The sequence below is a fragment of the Taudactylus pleione genome, unplaced genomic scaffold, assembly GCF_031769625.1.
Source record: "Taudactylus pleione unplaced genomic scaffold, aTauple2 ptg000016l, whole genome shotgun sequence".
NCBI classification, from domain to species: domain Eukaryota; kingdom Metazoa; phylum Chordata; class Amphibia; order Anura; family Myobatrachidae; genus Taudactylus; species Taudactylus pleione.
The window spans coordinates 1-14,294 of record NW_028284418.1 but is presented as its reverse complement, the minus strand read 5'-3'; the positions used below and the strand labels follow the sequence as shown (position 1 = coordinate 14,294).

The 14,294-nt window shown below is 40.8% G+C and overlaps 1 protein-coding gene across 1 annotated transcript in view; it reads right to left on the bottom strand.

The window, feature by feature from the left end:
* Window positions 1-12,259, bottom strand: part of LOC148540845 (cytochrome P450 2B19-like) — a 141,600-nt gene extending 129,341 nt beyond the window's left edge. The window contains exons 1-3 of the mRNA XM_088474038.1: window positions 12,081-12,259; window positions 9,175-9,365; window positions 5,823-5,972 (exon numbers count right to left, since the gene is read on the bottom strand). Of these exons, the coding sequence (XP_088330164.1) occupies window positions 5,823-5,972; window positions 9,175-9,365; window positions 12,081-12,259 (520 nt within the window). The remainder of the gene's footprint in view (window positions 1-5,822; window positions 5,973-9,174; window positions 9,366-12,080) is intronic.
* Window positions 12,260-14,294: the final 2,035 nt, after the last annotated feature.

The window sequence follows — 14,294 nt, the reverse complement described above, 5'->3', positions numbered from 1 at the left end:
ATCATGCTCCAAGGCCACATTTCAAAAGTCCCCTGGTTCCGTTACCCATTATTGAGGTTCCATTTGAAAGAATAGCTATGGATTTGGTTGGGCCATTAATGAAATCTGCCCGAGGCCATCAATATATTCTGGTGATAATGGATTACGCTACCAGGTACCCGGAAGTGATACCATTACGCAATACGCCAACCAAGACCATTGCTAGAGAATTGGTCCATGTCTTTACCAGGTTGGGAATACCTAAGGAGATACTGACTGACCAAGGTACCCCATTTAAAACTTTAAAACACATGTTAAGGAAAGTAGTGGACAAAGATGGTAGAGATTGGGATTACTTGTTACCTTATTTGCTGTTGGCCATAAGAGAGGTTCCCCAATCCTCCACAGGGTTTTCCCCTTTTGATTTATTGTACGGGAGACTTCAAGGGAGTTACTTGACATTGCCAAAGAGACATGGGAGGGGCAGTCCAGTCTGTATAAAACTGTTATTGAGCATGTTTCTCAAATGCAAGAAAGAATTGCTGCTGTGGTGCCAATAGTAAGGGAGCACTTGGAACAGGCCCAATAGGCACAGCAGAGGGAATACAACCGCAATGCTCGCTTACGCAACTTTGCTCCTTGGGACAGAGTGTTGGTGTTGGTTCCCACAGTAGAAAGTAAACTTTTGATTAAATGGCAAGGACCCTTTGAAATCTTAGAAAAAGTGGGGCAGGTCAATTATAAAGTTTACCAGCCGGGGAAAAGAAAGCCAGAACAGGTATACTGTACCATGTAAATCTTATAAAACCCTGGAAGGATAGAGCAGCACTGTCAGCCATCCAAGCCCAACCAGTAAACCCAGGGACCATGGTACCCGAAGTAACAGTGGCGAAAACCCTGTCAGCCAGTCAACAGCAGGAAGTTAACGAATTTCTGATCAGAAATAGGGTGCTTTTTTCTGACCTGCCATGGAAAACCATGGTCATCAAACATGACATAATCACTGACCCAGGGATTAAGGTTAACCTAAAGCCCTATAGGTTACCAGAAGCCCAAAGAGAATCAGTGTCGAAGGAAAATAAAAAAATGTTAGAGTTGGGTGCAATTGAAGAATCACATAGTTAGTGAGTGGTCAAGTCCCATTGTGCTCTTTCTAAAACCCGATGGGAGTGTGCGCTTCTGCAATCACTTCCGGAAATTGAACAGTGTGTCAAAGTTCGATGCCTACCCTATGCCTAGGGTGGACGAGCTAATTGAAAGGCTAGGGACAGCCAGATATTTAACTACTCTTGACTTAACCAAAAGGTATTGGCAAGTGCCGTTAACTGAGAACGCCAAAGAAAAGACAGCGTTTTCTGCACCAGAGGGGTTGTTTCAGTACAAGATGTTGCCCTTGGGCTACATGGGGCACCTGCTACCTTTCAAAAAATGATGGATAGGATTCTAAGGCCCCATACACACTATGCTGCTGCTTCTGGATGATGTGATCATTCATAGTCCTGATTGGCAGTCTCGCTTGCCCAGAGTACAGAGTATGGTGGCCTTAAGTTTCATTATTAGGCTGGAGGCCTGGTTGGAGTGCCTAATCTCCTAAGTGCCAAATTTTAAAAATGCACTTTACATTTTAAATCAAATATTAGCGTTATACCAGCATTAAACAGAAGTGAAACTAAAGGGAAATGAACAATCTACAATCTAACAACAACCAAAACTTTAATTGGACAAAGCTGGAACAACAATTGTGGGTTCACATTCTCCTTACTTCAAGATCCTGTGGACTACATATCCTGGACTTTCATCACTCAACTCCCTGTTTGGTTACTACATAAACCTTGTGCCTTACTTGCTACTATTTGTGCTGGCTCTCTGCATTACATATAATCTTTATTGCATACTGTATTTGTGTTAATGTCAGATTACCTTCGCTCTTTTGCCTAGTCTTATATCATCTAGCTCCTACCACTGTCAACTTTATTATTCAACTTCTGCTCCCACCAAATCTCCACTTTGATTATACTCAATAATAAACTTTTGTTGTGCAGACACTTTCTCCCACACTGTACTTTTACTTGCATTTCTGGAAATCTGCACTTTCTCTTACATTCTTTCTTCATTCCTACTTTCAAATTTTTCTTCCTCTATTTACTTCATCATTACCATAACCATGTTTTATTCAACTCCCCTCTTCACTCAGTGTCTACCTAATCTTTTGTTCTGCCCCTTACTTCTACCTTTATCCTTTCCCCCTGGTCTCCTCCACTTCTTCCTCCCTTTATCTCCCCTCCACTGTCTGCCTTCCTCCCAATTGTCTCCCATTACTTCATTTTCATTCTCTTATACTGTACTGGACCCCTACTACCTCACTGCTAATCTTTCCACCTACCTCCATCCACATCTCAATAATCTCCCTCCCTGCCCACCTTCTACAGGATCCCCTCCTAGCACTGGAGCCTGCACCATCGCTACACTGTATTCATCTCGGTCCCCCAAATGAATCTCACCTCCATGCTGCAGCAACCCTGATAATCTCATTCACTCTCCAACAAACTCTGTCCCTCTATCCTGTGCCATCTGGAATGCCAGGTCAGTCTGTAAAAAAACTGGTCTCAACCCAAGACCTTTTCATCTCCAACTCCCTGAATCTTCTATCCATTACTGAAACATGGATTTTACCCTCTGACACCACTCCTCCTGCATCTCTCTCCTCTGGGGGCCTCACCTTCTCCACATCCCCCGACCTGGGGGTTGCCATGGTGGTGGTGTTGGGGTCTGCTATCCCCCGGTTACTCATTCCAACCCATACCCTCTGAACCATCCATTACATTCTCCTTATTTGAAGTTCTTCCAACCAATACACCTCCGAGTAGCTGTCATTTACTGTCCCCCTGGCACTCCTTCCAAGTTCCTTGACAATTTCCCTCACTTTCCCTCCTCTGACATTCCCTCCATTATCCTAGGTGACTTCAATATTCCAATTGATATCCCCATAGAATCTTTTCCTCACTCTCACTTCTTCATTTTGCCTCTCCCAATGGACCTCCTCATCCTACCATGTGAGTTGGCATTTGCTAGATCTGGTCTTCCCTCACTGTTGCGATATTTCTTATTACTCCGATTCCCCATTCCCCCTTTCTGACCATCACCTTCTCTCTTTTAACCTGTCCCTCTCTTTTTTCCCTCTTCTACCTCCAAAAGCCACCATCACTAAGGGTAACATTGAGGCTATCGACACTGTTTCATTTTCTTCCCTGCTTGACTCACTTCTCTCCCCTATCCTTTCTCTCTCTCCTGCCCTGAACAAGTTGCTTCTGTATACAATGCCTTCCTTACTCTGCTCTGGACTCACACTCACAGATCCATTCCTCAACCCTGGCACACCAAATGCAGCAGATACCTGTAAAAGAACAGTGGAGAATATCATACTTTAAGGCAGATTTTCTCTATTCCAAATGCATGCTCTCATCCTATAGTGATGCCCTTTCCCTGTCTAAACAGTCATATTTCAAGAACCTCATCTCCTCTCAGTCTTCTAATCCACTGCATCTCTTCACCACTTTCAATTCACTCCTCCGCCCACCCCCTCCTTGTCTCCCTTCCTTGCCCTTGACTTTCCTACCAACTTTACATCTAAAATTGATTTCATATGTCAGGACATTATATCCAACCAGTCCCCCAGCTCTCCACCTTCTCCTTTCCCGGATCACCCCTCCCCATCCACTTTACCAACTCTAACATTCTTCTCCCCTGTATCTGGAGAGGAAGTCATGGCCCTCATCTGATCCTCCCCCCTTCCACCTGCCCCTTTGAACCTATCCCCTCCTGCCTCCTATGCTACTGATGTCCTTCTGCCTGCTCTCATATTGCCCACCTCATTAACCTCTCCCTCTCATCAGCCACTGTCCATTCTGCATTCAGGCATGCCCTTGTCTCCCACATTCTTAAAAAACCTACCCTTGATCCTAACATTCTCTCCAACTACCGACCAATCTCTCTCCTCCCTTTTGCCTCCAAACTCCTTGAGCATATTGTCTACAACCACCTTACCACTATTCTTTCCTCCCACTCCCTCCTTGACCCTTTTCAGTCTGGCTTCTGTTCTCTGCACTCCACTGAAACTGCTCTCTCAAAAGTCAGCAACATCCTTCTTCCTGCCAAATCCAAAGGCAGGCCACTACTCTCTGCTCATTCTCCTTGATCTCTCTGCTGCAAATCCTTCACTCCCTTGGTCTACATGACACTACCCTCTCCTGGCTGTCCTCCTACCTCTCTGACAGATCCTTCTCTGTTTCCTCTCATGACCCCTCTCCCCCCCCCACAGCCTATTACAGTTGGTGTTCCCCAAGGTTTTGTTCTTGGACGTCTCCCATTCTCCCTCTATACGTCCTCTGTAAGTTAACTCATCAGCTCTTTTGACCTCCATTATCATCTCTATGCTGATGATACTCAAATGTACCTTTCCTCCCCTGATCTCTCCCTTTCTCTTCTAACTTGTATCTCCAACTGTCTCCCTGCTATATCTTCCTGCATGTCCCAGCGATTTCTTAAACTTAATATGTCTAAAACAGAGCCGATTGTCTTCCCACCCTCTCACATAAACCTACATTCCCATGGTTTCTTTATCAATTGGTGGCACAACTATCTCATCTAACCCAAAGTGTGCTGTCTTGGAGTTATCTCCTTCAAACCACATATCCAGAACCTCTCGCAGTCCTTTTGTTTCCATCTCAAAAATATTTTCCAAGATCAGACCCTATCTCACCCAGGATGCTACTAAAACCCTCATACACTCACTGGTCATCTCCAGATTGGACTACTGTAACCTCCTTCTATCTGGCCTCCCCAATTCCCATTTCTCTCCTCTCCAGTCTGTCCTCAATGCTGCAGCTCGGCTCATCTTCCTCTCCAAATGCTCTACATCTGCCTCCTCTGCTACAAGCTCTCCACTGGCTCCCCTTCCTTTTCTGAATCCAATTTAGGGTTCTCATGCTCACTTACAAAGTCCTCACCCAAACTTCTCCCATTTACATCTCTGATCTCATCTCCCTTCACTCTCCTGTCTGCCCTCTTTGTTCAATTAATGCACGCCACTTTTTATGCCAACTAATTACTTTCTCCCAATCCTGCCTCCTAGATTTTGCCCGCACTGCTCCCCACCTTTGAAATTCTCTCCCTCTCCAACATAAGACTCTCCACCTCTCTACAATCATTATTTATGGGCTCTTAAGACCCGCTACTTCATTAAAGCCTTCCAGCTGTCCTCCTAACTCACTGCTACATGCTTCTTCCTCCCCGTCTACTCCATCTGTGTCACACCTGTTTGTCTGCCTCTCCCTTTTAAAATGTAAGCTCTTATGAGCAGGGCCCTCTACCCTCTTGTGCTTCTCCCTATTTTACTTTCATCTAGTTTTACTCACCAAAAGGGCACCTAACACTTGGTTGCTTACGGCTGCTTATGTGGGTTTTATGGTTGCTAATGTAGCAATGTATATTATCCATGTCCTTGTCCTGTATTGTATTCTACTGTAAGTCGCTAGTCAAATATTTGTTTCTGTACTTTGTAAGGAGCTGCAGACCACTTGTGGTGCCATATAAATAAATGATAATAATAAAATTATTACTGTCTCAGGACATGCCAATCCTAGTATATAGTGCAAAATACATTAGCATTAGAGCAACCTTGAGAAAGCTCATGTCACCATGTGCATTCTTTTAATATTGTTTTTTGAGGAGCTTGGGGAAATATTGTGGGAATAGAAAATACATAAATATCTTTTATTGTACTTTGACTCTGCAGTCAATCATATAACAACTTAAAGTTGATGACTTGATACACCAGTTCTTACCACTTGTAGTTTCTATGGCTTTTATAAGGTTCTGAGCCTCCTCTTGCACTCTGTGTTCCATGGATCGCTTCCCCATTCCAAAATTCCTTAATGTCGTCAAAGCAAATCGTCTCATTTGCTCCCAACGGTTACCATTTGTGGTGACAATACCTAAGTACAAAAACATAAGCAAATAAAAAATCTGCAGTATATGAAAAGGGAGGAAAACAATTGTGACAAACAGTAAGTTACCAAGAAGACAATGCTAGTGAAAACTGAACATATTGGTATTAACATACTGATCCCAAGGATTATTTACAAATACATAACAGTGCAGTACAAATACACCTATTTTTATGGGTATGTTTTTAAATTAGTGGGTTATCGTAGCTGAATCTGCAGGGGTGCCCTCATTTAAACAGATGAATTAAAAACTTAAGGTCTGTAGATCAGGTTTTATTTTTCAGCAATAGACAATAATATATGTTTGAAACACTAGGGTTGCACCCTGTTGCTGTAAAATCTGTGTCTTTACAAAGTAGGAGCATATAAAGTAAAAATAGTAAACATTTTTGAGCAAGACAGCGCTGCCTAAAACACTTAATAACAAACATATCGGGGGGGGGGGTATTTAATTGGGTGCGAGAATAGCAAAAAATTCTGCACCTGTTTCCAATTAGCTTAATTAGTCGTTAATTACTCACCTTCTGCAGCGCTGCCTCCTCCTCCGGTTCTTCTCTCCAGTGTTGCAGACAGCATACAGCAGACAGCTTCCAGGTACCGGCCAGCACAGAACAAGTATGTACTACCACTTCACCACCCTCCCCAAACTCTACACTACCCCACTACCCTGCACTCCCTTCCCCTAAACATACTTTCTCTGGTGGCGCATGAGCCGATCCAGCCGTCAGAGGATGCAGCAGCCAGGCTCAGATAGCAGCACCCATCTGGAGCAGAGTTCTTTTTCCATGCACCGCGGGGTTTTCAAAGCTGAAAACCCAGCATTCATTTTTATTTATTGGATACCGGGGGTATTGGTAGCATGCATGCATACCTGCAGTAATCCAAAGTTGTCTGCGTGATTGTTTGCGGTCAAACTTTGCGGCCAATTGGATATGGCCCATAGTAGCAAAAATAGAAAGAATATATATATATATATTCCCACTGACGTCTTTAGGGGGTCCGGTCTGCCGCACCAGGTGACACCATCCGAGGGAGTGACACTAAAAGTTGCTCTGCTGTTTTGGTGTCACTCTGTCAGATGCTGTCACTGAGCAGCCGCAACACAGAGAGAGGCAGGGGATAGGCTGCGGGCTGCACTGGGTAAGCTCCCTGTGTGCCGAGAACGGGGGACATGACATACGGTCACACCCCCAAGATTGGCATATGCCCCCTTGTGTGCTCGCTGAAGTGTCACCCAAGTACGTGACGCCGCTGTATATTCCACTATCAATTAGACAATTTTAAAAAAAGGAAAACATATATTATAGAAAATATACACACAATTATACATAGAATCATGCACTTATAAAATAACTTAACTGCAACAATAATAGTTGCTCATATCTTTTAATATACAAAGATGGTTTTGCGCTAAACAACTTAAAAGACTTATACATATAATACATATAATCTTGGCATGGCAGAAATAACGCTCAGGAAGCCACTTATATACTATAAATCACAAGAAATCTATACATATAAACATACTACATACTCCATACATGATATAGGGCTTGATTCAGCAAGGAACACAGTTGCTAATACTCAGTCAATCGTCCGATTGTTGCGTACTGCGAATGTTTTTGCTTCGCAGTGTAAGTGCGCGAACTAGCTATTGCGATTGGGACTGCCATCGCTGTGACTACGCAGACCCATTGCAGAGTGATTGACAGGAAGTGTCATTTGTGGGTGGTAACGGGGGGGGGGGGCATTGAAATGCATGCATGCCTGAGCGTTCAAATTTCAAATGCTGTTGCAGGGGCGTGTAGAAATTATCCACTGTGATGCCCTACGCAGCCTGAGGCCTGATGGTTTCGTAGTCTTGCTAAACATTACAGATGTGTGCTAAGTAAAGTGGGCATCCTTATGTAGTGCAGGATTAGCATGCTATCGCAGTTGAATTGTGTGCATAATCGCTATTGCATTCGCAGTTGTGTTCCATAGTGAATCAGGCCCATAATTCCTTAATAAAACAGGGCTATATGATCATGCTTAGAAACACTTTGCCGATATAAAAAGCAATAATGTAGTCTTTGTATGGTTGTGGAGAGTAAACAGAAGAAAATAATTAGCACCAGTTCCTACTTAAGCAAAAGGAGACATAGGCACTGTAACTACCAGTGGGATTCTGCCTTTTGATGAAACAGCTACTTATATTGGAAAAAGGTAACATTGCAGTTTATATCTCACCAACTTAATCATTGATGGTGAGTAGGCTTGCTATGATCCTGCCCGAGCCAGGCTGCAGCGCTCTCACAAGCGGCTACTGACTGAATATCAATGGTGTCCTTCAGTATCCCCGTCCGGTTGGGGCAGTGGCTGCGGTAGTAAATAAGCTGACAAATGTGTCAATCTAACAACATGTAAGCATTCAGACGGAGGCAGGTGTCGCTGACGTGTTTTGCTTCCGTGATGGAATCTTTATCAAAGAGAATCTCTCTCTCATTGATAAAAGAAATGTGGGCAAAATTATTGATGGGTCCCTGTTAATGGTTTCTTAAGGCACACATCCACTTGCAGACCTAAAAATGACTGTACGATTACGACATTATAATCATGCAGTAGTTTGACAGTCTGTGCTGTGCCTACACTGAACGAGCAGTAATTCAGTGTAGGCACATCAAGCGTCCCCTAAATGCTCAACCTGACGTTATCGTTATTGTCAGGTTGTTCAGCATGTTCGACCGATGATTAATGTTGGAAACGACCAGCGGGAGCGCGCATTGCTGGTCGTCTCTGACATTAATGTGCACAATTCTTGAGCGATTGAATGATAACAATATCGTTATCGTTCAATCGCTCTTATCGTTCAATCGCTCAAAGAAATCGGCAAGTGGATGTGTGCCTTTACCATTGTGGTTAACCACCAAAGCTTCGATGCCTGCTGCTGAGTTTTTTTATTAGCCACTGATGGCTGTCCCTACTGTGTGCTTGAGAGAATTCTAACTATTATTGTCTGTGTTTTCTAAATATTGATGTATTTGGGAGACCTATATTACTACACAAAACTGTTTTATGATAAGGTAACAGGGTAAGCATCTTTGGCAAAGTCAGTATCATATATAAATACAGTCTGTAGCAAAATGTTTATATATGGTATGTTACATGAAAGCTAAGACTTTAGATATATATTTATTTTTTTACTGCTTACCATATCCTTGTGCCAATCTCTTGGATATTGGTAGGGGACCACGAGCACTGAATTGATGGGAATAGTTTATCAATGCTTCTTTAACCACTTTATAGCCACATAATACAACCACCGGTGACGTTCCCAGCCAAATGGTGAAGACTGGACCATACTGCTTACAAAGCTGTAAGAGGACATATAATTTATAGATGCTTGATATCACTTTTCAAGTAATCAATTTAATTTTTTTAGCCCAATATATATTTATAAATTAGGGAAAGAGAAATGAAAACTTTTTACTTAAGTGAAAATTTAAAAGGTTAGTATTACTGTCATGAGTGCAGTGGAGTCTAATGAGGAGTGGTATCTAATGAGGGTTGGTATCTTATCATTTTAAAGTATTCAATAGGAAAGTTTTTCCTTCATTGCATTCGAAGGACAAGCAAGTCAATAATATAGTATAATAATTAGTCAGTAATATAGTATCTAATTAGAAACATTAAATTCAAAGATTAAAGTCTTGGAAGATTAAAGACAGAGAAGTTGATGTTATAGTCCCTTGAAGACATACTAAAATGGTAAGCCAAATATGTTATTTTATGTACTCCCCTCCAGTCAACTATACTCATGCCTAGTTCCTCTTCATTTACAGGGAAATATTTATTAAAGTGTGAATTTTTAGAAGTGGAGTTGTAGCCCATAGGAACCAATCAGATTCTACTTAACATTCATCTAACACCTTCTAGAAGATAATAGATAAAAGCTATAATCCGACTGGTTGCTATGAGCAACATCTCCACTTCTAAATACCATCTCCACTTCTAAACACCCGCACTTTATTAAATATACCCCACAGACTCACTACTTCCCATCCACTATGTTTTTGCTGATGACTGATGCCTGACCTCATCAACTGTTCACGCATTACACATGTAATTATTATGATATGAAATCTGTAATTTTGCAGATATGTAAAGTTATGAACTTGTCTTTAATACTCTGTACATAGCAATTTGTTGTCTTTTTGTTACATGTATCTACATCATGGCCCTATGGAAAGATTTTGCTTACTACTATCTATAAAACCATTGAGATGCCCTAAAAATGGAATGGGATTGTAAAGCCGGCTGTTTAGTTGCCAGTTAAAATGCCGACAACGTGAGCCCGACAGGATGAAATGCCGACAGTGGAGTCAAATAATGCTAACCCTCGCCTGCCCCCTCTCCCTCTAACTCTAACCCTCCCTTAGGGGTGCCTAACCCTAACCTCCCCCCCTAGTGCCTAACTTTTTTTTTAAACTTTTTCGGCGATTACATAATTTTCGTCAATCCACTTATCCCTGTATTCAATTCCAGACACTTTTCGCAGGTGCATAGAAACCTTTGATAAATTTTCACCTATGAATAGGTGTCAAAAGAACGTGCAAAATTGGGGTTTTGGGGTACAAATAAAAAAAAAACAGCACCCATGGGACAGCCCCCTAAGGATATTTGCATCAAAAAATATATAAAAAAACAAACTTCAGGATATCCCAAAAAAGTACTTCCGTTTTGTGGGGTGGGGTGGGGGTGGGGGACGACAAATAAAAAAAACAAAGGTGGGGGACAAATGTAAAAACTAGCTAAATAGACTCGGGGGGGGGGGGGTCTCCAAGTATGCCCCAAGTGTTTTTTTTATTGGAAAAGGATGTAGAGGAGGTACCAAACACACCCCAAAGAATTGCTCAAATAAGATCACCAGAACACAAGAAGTTTCAGGCATTTTTAATTTAAGTAGTATCCAACTTGATCAGAATCATATTACACTGCTTCATAAAGGATTAAAATATGCACCCGAAAAGAAAATAAACTAGTTTGAAACATACCTGGACTTATATCAGTTCATAAGGAAACTTACCTTTAAAAATTACCGCTCAACTAATACACATATGGAATCCAAACGAAAAGAAGAACAGGTATACAAACATTCAGTATTAAGACCTAGATCAAAATTCTACCCACAACACTTGAAATGATCCTTTATTAACACCTTTGAAAAAAAAACACATATAACCAACATAACCAAAGCTAAAGAAATAGCCCTGAAAGAACTTAATGGAAACAAGAACCTAATCATCAAGCCAGCTGATAAGGGAGGAGGGGTAGTGTTACTGGATAGATCAGATTATGAAGCAGAGTCTAACAGAATTCTGAGTGATGAACAAATTTATGAAATCTTAAGTGGAGATCCAACAAGTAGGTATAAAGACATCCCTTAAAAAACTACTGAAGGAGGAACAAGATAAAGGCATTCTAAATAAATATGAATTAGAATATTTAGATAATAAAGAACCGGTGATACCTGTATTTTATTATCTCCTTAAAGTTCACAAACACTGCTTAAAACCCCCGGGCAGACCTATAATATCATGGATTAATTCCCTAACATCAAATGTATCATCCTACATCAATCACTATCTATAACCCTATGTTAAAGAACAGAAATCCTACTTAAGAGATACGACCGATATACTACTCAACATGCAAAACATTGAATCAACTGAAATCAACTGGCTCTGTACAAGTGACGTGACTTTACTGTACTCCGTTATTAATTATGAACAGGGACTAGAAGCAGTCCATCACTTTCTGAAGGAAGATACCAGCATGAAAGTAGAGCAAGCACATTTTTTAGAACAAGGAATACAACATATACCTCACCCACAACTATGTGTGGTACAACAACAAATTCTATAGACCAACCACCACCTGGACAGCGATGGGGACCAAATTTGCCCCAAGCTATGCTAATCTCTTTATGGGTAATTTGGAAAATGAGACCATCTGGACTGACCCAGCCTAGTTTTGGGGCAAATTTGGTCCTCTGGAAACATTTCATTGATGACATATTCTGCATACGGAAGGGGGGGGGGGATGAAGAAACATTACAAGAATTCATCAAGTACATCAACAATAACAATAAGAATCTGGTGTTTACCACCAATTGCAGTAAAATCACAATAAACTTTCTTGACATTACCATATTCATAGAAGGAAAAGAGATCAATACAAAGACGTATCAAAAACATGTTGAAGTCAACAGCTACATTTCTTCCAATAGTGGACATCATCCCAGTTGGTTAGGAAATATCCCCATGAACCAATTCGGAAGAATCAAAAGAAATTGTTGAAAATAGTCAGACATTGAGAGACAAGTGACAGAAATGAGACACAATTCATCGAGAAAGAAATACGACCAAGCCAAAGTAGATAAGGCACTGAGTGAAGCCTCAGAATTAGAGAGGGATATACTTCTACAAGTCAATAAAAACAAATCCCAACAACTGAACAAAAGGGATCAAATTAGATTCATCACAGAGTCCAGCTGGGATGCTCCAAGACTGCAGGCTATTCTGAAACAACACTGGCACATACTACTAGGGGATGAGATATTGATTGACATACCACCAGTAACTTACAGAAAAGCATACGATCTGAAAAATAAATTAGTCACTAACCATATCAAGAAAACTGAATGTACACAAACTACACTATTTTGAACAAATCCACAAAATGGTTTTTACTATTGCAGCACCCTGTAGAAGCTGCAGAACAATGAATCTCACTACCAAATGCATAAAAAAAATTGTATCAAATACAATCAAAAGAGAATATAACATTTAAGCACACATTACCTGTGCAAGTAAAGGAATAATATACCTGGCAGAATGCCCATGTGGCTATCAATATGTGGGGAGAACAATAAGGAAATTAAATAAAAAATGGCAGAGCATGTGAACAACATTCGTAAGACCCATAGTTTCTCGAACCACTTCAAGAGTCAGCAAAACAGTAATCCACGACTACTAAAAGTGATAGGTATCAAACAAGTAAAAGCAAACTGGAGAGGTGGAAACTTTGACCACCAGATCTGTAAGGAAGAATTTAAATGGATCTTCAATTTGAAAACATTTGAACATGCAGGTTTAAACATAGACAATGAAGTTAAAGCAGTGTAAACATAGACAATGAAGTTAAAGCAGTGTAAACATAGACAATGAAGCTAAAGCAGTGATCACAAATGAACCACACAAGACTATGAGAGTTTGCAATAAATGAGAAATGTACAATTAGAAGAGGTAACTGATTCTGAATACTGATCCCACCATCAAGATCAACCACCCAAACAGAAGGGGTAAGGTATTTATTTATAAGACACACAATTGTATTCCAGTGAAGAATACATGATCAGGATGCATTTACATCCACATTAGAACCTTTCCAACATAACATATCCAATTATTTACTTTATTTTATGTTATTTTAGTTTCAATGTTTATATGTATTTATTTTTTATTTCTATTTTAATTTTTAATTGTATATTATTATCATTAATATATTTAATTTTATTTACATATTAAAAATTATTTTTATTATATATTTTTATTTTTTTCTTCATATTCATCTTTATTTCCATGTTTTACTTTTAGATCTATATTTACATTTTTACTTAATTTTTCCACACACATATGTCATATTAGATTTAATTCCTATTATTCTCTCTCTCTCGTATTTTGATTCATATAGTTAAATGTCTATAGATGTATGTAATGTGTTCCCTTAGTGTTCTCTTCCAAAAAACTCCATCTCACAATAAACCTTGTCTAAAGAAATGTACAGCATCCACCTAACTCAATCACTGTGTAAAATGACAACCACATCAATGCTAAAGGTATTCCATGCAACCCGAGCATTGAAACGTCACATCCCCAAGACAATCTGGACTCCCTTCAATCATGTGACGTCACAGAAGGCAGAGATAAAAACTATTTCCCCCTGGCATCCCTATCACATACCTGAAGAAGGCGCTACGGCTACGCGTTGGAGCTGGTACACTATCCCCTGAACTGCACTAAGCTGCACTGAACTTCTGCAAAGAGGTGCACACAGCCATCTGTAAACAACACACACCAACAAACATCCAGTATTGCAAGACTACAACCCGGAAGTATCACAGTCACGGGGCTGCCCAACGAGGCTGCCAGCCAAGGAACCAAGCTGGAGTGTAACATGTCCACGAACTCTGACATACGGAAACAAGGACAAGCCAGGATGAGTTGTAACCACATCCCCCGCTTCCACTCCCGGGGTTCCTTTCGAGGA